The sequence below is a fragment of the Mus caroli genome, chromosome 11 (assembly GCF_900094665.2).
Source record: "Mus caroli chromosome 11, CAROLI_EIJ_v1.1, whole genome shotgun sequence".
Taxonomy (NCBI): Eukaryota; Metazoa; Chordata; class Mammalia; order Rodentia; family Muridae; genus Mus; species Mus caroli.
This window is the reverse complement of record NC_034580.1, coordinates 17,764,116-17,774,330: the sequence shown is the minus strand read 5'-3', so window position 1 is coordinate 17,774,330 and position 10,215 is coordinate 17,764,116. Positions and strand designations below refer to the sequence as shown.

The 10,215-nt window shown below is 38.5% G+C and overlaps 1 protein-coding gene across 5 annotated transcripts in view; it reads right to left on the bottom strand.

Annotated features, from left to right (window-relative positions):
* Positions 1–10,215, bottom strand: part of Wdpcp (WD repeat containing planar cell polarity effector) — a 333,990-nt gene that overhangs the window by 3,928 nt on the left and 319,847 nt on the right. For all 5 annotated transcript variants that reach the window (XM_029483315.1, XM_021175452.2, XM_021175454.2 and 2 more), the window contains 2 exons: positions 9,493–9,599; positions 8,288–8,316 (listed from right to left, as the gene is read on the bottom strand). In XM_029483315.1, the coding sequence (XP_029339175.1) occupies positions 8,288–8,316; positions 9,493–9,599 (136 nt within the window). The remainder of the gene's footprint in view (positions 1–8,287; positions 8,317–9,492; positions 9,600–10,215) is intronic.

Sequence of the window (10,215 nt, the reverse complement as noted above, 5' to 3'; positions counted from 1 at the left end):
AGTGCTGGGATTAAAGGTGTGTGCCACCACACCCGGCTTTTTTTTTTTTGTCTGATTTTATTAATTAGGATACTGTCTCTGTGCCCTCTAGTTAATTTGGCTACGGGTTTATCTATCTTGTTGATTTTCTCAAAGAACCAGCTCCTAGTTTTGTTAACTCTTTGTATGATTCTCTTTTTTTTTCTATTTGGTTGATTTCAGCCCTGAGTTGATTATTTCCTGTTGTCTACTCCTCTTGGGTGTATTTGCTTCTTTTTGTTCTAGAGCTTTCAGATGTGCTGTTTAGTTGCTAGTGTGGGATCTCTCAAACATCTTTATGAAGGAACTTAATCCTTGAATTTTCCTCTTATCACTGCTTTCATTGTGTCCTATAAGTTTTGGTATGCTATTCCTTCATTTTCATTAAATTCTAGAATGTCTTTAATTTCTTTCTTTGTTTCTGCCAATCTGAGCAACTATGGGAATTGCTTTACTTCAGTTATATGGAGTGGAAGTACTGTTACCACCAAGTGCTTGTGAGAGCTTACAACATAACCAATACCACTTAAGGCTGGTACCACCCATGGTAAGTACTGGAAAAATGTCATAATTCTTGCAATTTTATTTTTTGTTGAATATATCCAATTTAAGTTGGAATAGGGATGATAAAAATATAGGGAGGCCATTACCCCTATGTTTGAGGTGGTTTGTGCCCTAATAGCAGGTTGTAGAACCTTTAAGAGGTTAGGCTAGTGATAGCAATAAGCTACTGGAGGTACTGTTCTCCATAGGATCTCATACTGGACTAGATTGCCAGGAGACCCTAGACAGAAAATGGGGATCTCACCTGAGTCCCGGTGTCAGAGCACTCCCTGTAGGCAAGCTCTTGTCTGGCAGGGAAGGTGCACAGAAGACTGAGGGTCAGCTCTGCCTCCTGGCTGAGGATCAACCAAATTCTTCATAGTCATACCTATACTGACATTACTTTTAAATCTGGATTTGATTAAAAGGAAAACAGGCTATATTCCAATGGATATACATGAATAATCTGCAGCAATCAGTTTGCTAAAAATGAAAGAAACTGGAGCCAGGCGTGGTGGCACACACCTTTGATCCCAGCACTTGGGAGGCAGAGGCAGAGGCAGATGAATTTCTGGAATTATATATTCCATTTCGATGGCTCAATGAGTAAAGACATGTACTGCCAAGTTTGGGAATCTGAGTTTGACCCCTGGAATCTACATGATGTAATAAGAGAACAGTCTCACAAACTGTCTTCTGACCCCAACATGTGCATTGTGGCACACTGTCCACACCCCTACAAACACAAAAGAAACAAATGTAAAGTTTCATTTCTAAAAGACATTACAAAGGAATAATTTAAATATATATATATGTATATATATTCATATATATACATATACATATATGCTATCAGTTTCTTTTTTTTTCTTTCTTTTTTTTTTTTTTTTTTGTTGTTGTTTTTCGAGACAGGATTTCTCTGTGTAGTCCTGGCTGTCCTGGAACTCACTCTGTAGACCAGGCTGGCATCAAACACAGAAATTCACCTGCCTCTGCCTCCAAAGTGCTGGGATTAAAGGCGTGCGTCACCACGTCTGGCTCCAGTTTCTTTAATTTTTAGCAAACTGATTGCTGCAGATTATTCATGCATATCCATTGGAATATAGCCTGTTTTCCTTTTAATCAAATCCAGATTTAAAAATAATGTCAGTACAGGTATGACTATGAAGAATTTGGTTGATTCTCAGCCAGGAGGCAGAGCTGACCCCTAGTCTTCTGTGCACCTTCTGTGCACCTCTTCTCCCTGCCAGAGAAGAGCTTGCCTACAGGGAGTGCTCTGACACTGGGACTCAGGTGAGATCTCCATTTTCTATCTAGGGTCTCTCTGAGGCAGGTCCACACAGGAGAGTACATGCAGGCCACAGACACAACAGAGCTTCTTGGACAGGGTCCCTTCCAGCAGGCCATCAACCTCAGCCAGGAGGCAGAGCTGATCCTCAGACCTCTGAGCACCTTCCCCACTAGAAGAGATATTAGCTACAGCAAGTGCCCAGGGCCCTCCCCCTCCCCCAGCTCAAGAGAGATCTAGTCTCCCAGGAGTGCTGACAGAGGCTAACAGACTCATAGTCAGAGACAGCCAGAGCATCTAACACCAGAGATTACCAGGTTGTGAAAGGCAAATTTAAGAATTTTGCTAACAGAAACCAAGATTAATCAGCATCATCAGAACTCAGTACTCCCACCACAGCGAGTCCTGGATACCCCAACANANTGGAAAAGCAAGATTCTGATTTAAAATCATACCTCATGATGCTGGTAGAGGATTTTAAAAAGGGCATTAATAACTCACTTAAATAAATACAGGAGAACACTGTTAAACAGGAAGAAGACCTTAAAGAGGAAGCACAAAAATCCCTCAAAGAATTACAGGAAAACACTGCTAAACAAGTAGAAGTCCTTAAAGAGGAAGAACAAAAGTCCTTTAAAGAATTACAGGAAAACACTGCCAAACTGGTGAAGGAATAAAACAAAACCATCCAAGATCTAAAACTGGAAGTAGAAACAATGCAGAAAACGCAAAGGGAGACTCTAGAGATAGAAATCCTAGGAAAGAAATCATGAGCCATAGATGCAAGCATCACCAACAGAATACAAGAGATGGAAGANAGAATCTCAGGTGCAGAAGACTCCATAGAAAACATGGGCACAACAATCAAGGAAAATGTGAAATGCAAAAAGATTCTAACCCAAAACATCCAGGAAATCCAGGACACAATGAGAAAACTAAACCTAAGGATAATAGGTATAGATGAGAATGAAGATTCCCAACTTAAAGGGCCAGTAAATATCTTCAACAAAATTATAGAAGAAAACTTCCCAAATCTAAAGAAAGAGATGCCCATGAACATACAAGAAGCCTACAGAACTCCAAATAGACTGGACCAGAAAAGAAATTCCTCCTGACACATAATAATCAGAACAACAAATGCATTAAATAAAGATAGAATATTAAAAGCAGTAAGGGAAAAAGGTCAAGTAACATATAAAGGCAGACCTATTAGAATTATACCACACTTCTCAACAGAGATTATGAAAGCCAGAAGATCTTGAACAGATGATATACAGACCTTAAAAGAACACAAATGCCAGCCCAGGCTACCACACCCAGCAAAACTCTCAATTACCACAGATGGAGAAAACAAGACAATCCATGACAAAACCAAATTAACACAGTATCTTTCCACAAATCCAACAATTCAAAGGATAATAAAGGGAAAATGCCAACACAAGGAGGGAAGCTATGCCCTAGAAAAAGCAAGAAAGTAATCCTTCAACAAACCTAAAAGAAGACAGCCACAAGAACAGAATCCCAACTCTAACAACAAAAATAATAGGAAACAACATTTATTTTTCTTTAATATCTCTTAATATCAGTGAACTCAATTCCCCAATAAAAAGACATAGACTAACAGACTGGCTACATAAACAGGACCTAACATTTTGCTGCATACAGGAAACCCACCTCAGGGAAAAAGAAAGACACTAACTCAGAGTTAAAGGCTGGAAAACAATTTTCCAAGCAAATGGTCTGAAGAAACAAGCTGAAGTAGCCATTCTAATATCAAATAAAATCAACTTCCAACCAAGAGTTATCAAAAAAGACAAGGAGGGGCACTTCATACTCATCAAAGGTAAAATCTTCCAAAATGAACTCTTCATTCTGAACATCTGTGCTTCAAATGCAAGGGCACCCATGCTTATTAAGGAAACTTTAGTAAAGCTCAAAGTACACATTGCACTGCACAATAATAGTGGGAGGCTTCAACACTCCACTGTCACCAATGGACAGATCCTGGAAACAGAAACTGAACAGAGACACAATGAAACTAACAGAAGTTATGAAACAAATGGATTTAGCAAATATCTATAGAACATTATATCCTAAAACAAAAGGATATACCTTATTCTCAGCACCTCATGGTACCTTCTCCAAAACTGACCATATAATCAGTCACAAAACAGGCCTCAACAGGTACAAGAAGTTTGAAATAATCCCATGCACCCTGTCAGATCACTGAGGACTAAGGCTGATCTTCAATAACAACATAAACAACAGAACACCCACATACATGTGGAAGCTGAACAACATTCTACTCATTGATAAATTGGTCAAAGAAGCAATACAGAAAGAAATTAAAGACTTTTTAGAGCTTAATGAAAATGAAGCCACAACATACCCAAACTTATGGGACACAATGAAAGAAGCCCTAAGAGGAAAACTCACAGCTCTGAGTGCCTCCAAAAAGAAACTGGAGAGAGCATACACTAGCAGCTTGACAGCACATCTAAAAGCTCTAGAACAAAAGGAAGCAAATTCACCCAAGAGGAATAGACAGCAGGAAATAATCAAGCTCAGGGCTGAAATCAACCAAGTGGAAACAAAAAGAACTATTCAAAGAATCAACCAAACCAGGAACTGGTTCTTTGAGAAAATCAACAACATAGATAAACCCTTAGCAAGACTAACTAGAGGGCACAGGGCCAGCATCCTAATTAACAGAATTAGAAATAAAAAGGGAGACATGACAACAGAACCTGAGGAAATTCAAAACACCATCAGATCCTACTACAAAAGGCTATACTCAACAAAACTGGAAAACCAGGATGAAATTGACAATTTCCTAGACAGATACCAGGTACCACAGTTAAATTGGGATCAAATTAATGACCTAAACAGTCCCATATCTCCTAAAGGACTAGAAGCACTCATTAATAGTCTCCCAACCAAAAAATCCCTAGGAGCAAATGGGTTTAGTGCAGAGTTCTATCAGACCTTCAAAGACCTAATTCCAATTCTCCTCAAACTATTCTACAAAATAGAAGCAGAAGGTACTCTACCCAATTCATTCCATGAAGCCACAATTACTCTGATACCTAAACCACACAAAGACCCAACAAAGAAAGAGAACTTTAGACCAATTTCCCTTATGAATATCAATATAAAAATACTCAATAAAATTCTTGCAAACCGAATCCAAGAACACATCAAAAAGATCATGTATCATGAACAAGTATGCTTCATCCAAGGGATGCAGGGATGGTTTAATATATGGAAATCCATCAATGTAAACTACTATATAAACAAACTCAAAGACAAAAACCACGTGATCATCTCCTTAGATGCTGAGAAAGCATTTGACAAAATCCAACACCCATTCATGATAAAAGTCTTGGAAAGATCAGAAATTCAAGGTCCATACCTAAACACAGAAAAAGAAATATATGGGAAACCAGTAGCTAACATCAATATAAATGGAGAGAAACTTGAAGGAATTCCACTAAAATAAGGGACTAGACAAGGCTGCCCACATTTTCCCTACCTATTCAATATAGTCCTCGAAGTTCTAGCCAGAGCAATTAGACAACAAAAGGAGATCAAGGGGATATATATTAGACAGGAGGAAGTCAAATTATCACCATTTGCAGATGATATGATAGTATATACAAGTGACCCTAAAAATTCCACCAGAGGACTTCTAAACCTGACAAACAACTTCAGCAAAGTAACTGAATAGAAAATTAAGTCAAACAAATCAGTGGCCTTTCTCTACACAAAGGAAAACAGGCTGAGAAAGAAATTAGGGAAATAACACCCTTCACCATAGTCACAAATAATTTATAAGACATTGGTGTGACTCTAACTAAGGAAGTGAAAGATCTATATAATAAGAACTTCAAATCTCTGAAGAAAGAAATCGAAGAAGATCTCAGAAGATAGGAAGATCTTCCACACTCATGGATTGGCAGGGTTAATATAGTAAAAATGGCTATCTTGCTGTAATCAATCTACAGATTCAATGCAATCCCTATCAAAATTCCAACTCAATTCTTCACCTAATTATAAAGGGCAATCTGCACATTCATCTGGAATAACAAAAAACCTAGGATAGCAAAAACTATTCTCAACAATAAAAGAACCTCTGGTGGAATCACTATGCCTGACCTCAAGCCATACTACAGAGCAATTGTGATAAAAACTGCACAGTACTGGTACAGCGACAGACAAGTAGATCAATGGAACAGAACTGAAGATCCAGAAATGAACCCACACATATTGGGTTGGTTTTTGACAAAGGAGCTAAAACCATCCAGTGGGGAAAAAAAAGACAGCATTTTCAACAACTGCTGCTCGCTGAACTGGTGGTTAGCCAGTTAAGAATTCGAATTGCTCCATTTTTATCTCCTTGTACAAAGGTCAAATCTAAGTGGCTCAAGGACTCCACATAAAACCAGAGACACTAACACTTATAGAGGAGAAAGTGGAGAAAAGCCTCGAAGATATTGGTACATGGGAAAAATTCCTGTACAGAACAGCAATGGCTTATGCTATAAGGTCAAGAATTGACAAAAGGGACCTCATAAAATTGCAAAGCTTCTATAAGGCAAAAGACACTATCAATAAGACAAAAAGGCCACCAACCGATTGGGAAAAGTTCATTACCAGTCCTACATTTGATAAGGGACTAATATCCAATAAATATATAAATATATATATATATATAAATATATATATATATCCAATATATATATATATATATATATATATATATATATAAATAACTCAAGAAGTTTGACTACAGAAAAGAAATAACTCTATTGAAAAACGGGGTATAGCACTAAACAAAGAATTCTCAACTGAGGAATAACGAATTGGCTGAGAAACACCTGAAAAAATGTTCAACATCCTTAATCATTAGGGAAATGCTAATCAAAACAACCCTGAGATTCCACCTCATACCAGTCAGAATAGCTAAGATAAAAAATTCAGGTGACAGCAGATGCTGGCAAGGATGTGGAGAAAGATGAACACTCCTCCATTGCTGGTGGGATTGCAAGCTGGTACAACCACTCTGGGAAATCAGTCTGGCGGTTCCTCAGAAAATTGGACATAGTACTACTGGAGGATCCAGTAATACCTCTTCTTGGCAAATACCCAGAAGATGCCAGAACTTGTAATAAGGACACATGCTCCACTATGTTCATAGTGGTCTTATAATAGCCAGAAGCTGGAAAGAACCCAGATGTTCCTCAACAGACAAATGAATACAAAAAAATGTGGTACATTTACAGAATGGAGTAGTATTTGGCTATTAAAAACAATGACTTCATGAAATTCTTAGGCAAATGGATGGATCTGGAGGATATCATGCTCAGTGAGGTAACCCAATCACAAAAGAACACACATGATATGCACTCACTGGTAAGNGGATATTAGCCCAGAAACTTAGAATATCCAAGATACAATTTGCAAAACACATGAAACTTAAGAAGGAAGATCAAAGTGTGGATACTTCGCTCCTTCTTAGATTGGGGAACAAAATACCCATAGAACGAGCTACAGAGACAATGTTTAGAGCTGAAACTGAAGGAAGGACCATCCAGATATTGCCCCACTCGAGGACCCATCTCATAAACTACCACTAAACCCAGACACTATTGCTTATGCCAACACGATTTTGCTGACAGAACCCTGCTATAGTTGTCTCCTGTGAGACTATGCCAATGCCTTGCAAGTACAGAAGTGGATGCTCACAGTCATCTATTGGGTGGAACACAGGGTCCCCAATGGAGAAGCTAGAGAAAGTACCCAAGGAGCTGAAGGGGTCTGCAACCCTATAGGTGCAACAACAATATAAACTAACCAGTACCCCTCAGTGAGCTCTACTAAGCCTGGGCTACAGAGTGAACCTAATAAAAAAGAAATGTAGATTGAAATGTAGATTTAAGTAATGATGCCCTATATAAGTCATTTCACATGATCATTTATATTCATATACTATTCCTTATATACTATGTGGCTTTTTTCTTACATGACTTTTATTTTTAATCGATGAACTTAGATTGTCAGAGACAGAATAAAGAGAGGGGCTTAGGACCACCTGTCAGAAATGGTATTCCATATGCATATCTTATAAAATTATATAAAATGAATAGCATTAGATAAGTTTCCTATGCTAAGTCTTTTTATGTCTTCTGAATAATTTCAAGCATTCACTGGTGAGAGAGTCATATGCACAGATACTTAGACTTACATAGATACAAACAGATATAGATTGCTGCTATATTACTTGGCTCCCAGCCTATTAATTTTCAACTGTTGATGGCTTTAGAGGGAGTTTTACTAAAAATAAAAAGCTAAATAGCTATAGTCTGGTTAATACAGGTGCCAACAGATAGCATTTGTAGAGTTCAGTCAGTTGTATACTTTTCTGACAGAGCACTTTACCTGTTTCCTTTGGTCTTCTTTCAGTTCTCCTAAAATGAGATCACAACATTAATACTAATAATCTAAAATATAATAACAAATGAGGTACATAATATAATAATTAATATAATAATTAACACTATAAATAATAAATTAAAATGTTGAAAATGTTAGAGAAAATAATATAATCAGATTTTAACCAATATAAGAGTGTCGATTATGAGGGAATACTTAGCTCTCTGGACTCTCAAGACTCTCAATATTTGCATTCAAGTAATTAGAGGTTGCCTGTATTATTCCTGTCTAAAAATAATTGTTTTTTAAGAGCTGGTCTCACCGTATAGCCCTGACTATGCTGGAACTCATTAAGTAGATAAGGCTAGCCTTGAGTTCACAGAAATCTGCTTGCCTCCCTCTCTAGTGCTTTGGAGCTTGTTTTCTTACAGTGATGCCTTCACAGCATGGCAGGTACAGTTCAGCTACAAGCCAGAGCTCAGACTGGTTAGTGAAAGTCCATGCACAGAGGCTCCTTTGTAGGCACACTGCTGCTCCTGTAGCTTCCACCTCTTATGCTATCCTCCTGACCTGTGATCTGCATAGACTCCCTTTCCTTCCTTAGAAGGTACCCAGTCCCACACACCTTACTATTGCAGTGTAGAGTGAGCGGACTGAGAGACAGAAAGAGTCATCTTCATGGGAAGTGGCGAGAAGACATGCTCCCCAGCCCCACTTACACCATTGATTCTGCATGTTAAAATGCGTCTGCCTTTCTAGGTCTGTCCAGCTGGCCATGCTGGCTGCCAGTGATAGCTATCACTTTGACACAATCTTTTCTGGAACCACTTTTACACGGTTGCTTTTGTACATATTTACTATATATTTGCATACACTGTTTCCCTGCTAGATTGGACAAGAGCCAAGCCAGTTTCCCAGAGATTCTCAGATCGAGCCTGCTCAGCTTGCCATATATGTGTCACATGAGAGCTTGCTAGAGACATGGACTCAAGGTCCATTCCAGACCTACTGAATTAGAATCAACATTTAACAGGCTCCTCAAATGTATTCATTCATAAAATCACCAATGGCTGCCTTTGCTTTTACCAGATAATTTATCAGCTACCAACAGTCTCACTCACGAGAAATGCTAAGGTTTCTCATCACTAATTTACAGAAACTCCCGAATGACCTGTTCTCCATCATCCTTTGTGGGGCTTGAGCTCCGTTACCTTCTGCATTCCAGGTGGTGGCCACTGAAGAGTCAGGGCATACCTCCTCCTCCTCTTCCTCTTCCTCTTCCTCCTCGTCCTCCTCAGTCCTTCTCTCAATTGCCCATCTGTCAGGTGGGAGGTTATTAAATGGAAAATGGAATTAAGAAAAAACATCAAGGTAGGCATGTCACAGAAAGAGCTTTACATTCTAATGCTTAGTATAGTGAGCATATTAAACATTTTCAAGGTTCTGAATATTTTAAAAATATAAATTTACATTTCCTTGATACCTTTCAACACTATAATCACTTTAATATTATCATGTTAAAAAGAAAGTACCTTTCTTTTCTGAAATACTATTATTGTTTTAATAAGATCTTACCATGTGGTCCTGACTGGCCTACAACTCACTTTGTAGACCAGGCTGGGCTTGAACACAGAGATCCAACTGCCTCTGTTGGGGTTAAATGTGTGTGCCACCATACCCAGCCAAATCTTGTTTTTAATGGACTGTTCTCACAGCTCTAGGAATGAAGGCCAGGAACCTGTGCTTTACAGGACATTCTTTTTTTTTATTATTTTTAATATTTTTTATTATGTATTTTCCTCAATTACATTTCCAATGCTATCCCAAAAGTCCCCCATACACTCCCCCCCACTTCCCTACCCACCCATTCCCATTTTTTTGACCCTGGCGTTCCCCTGTACTGGGGCATATAAAGTTTGCGTGTCCAATGGGCC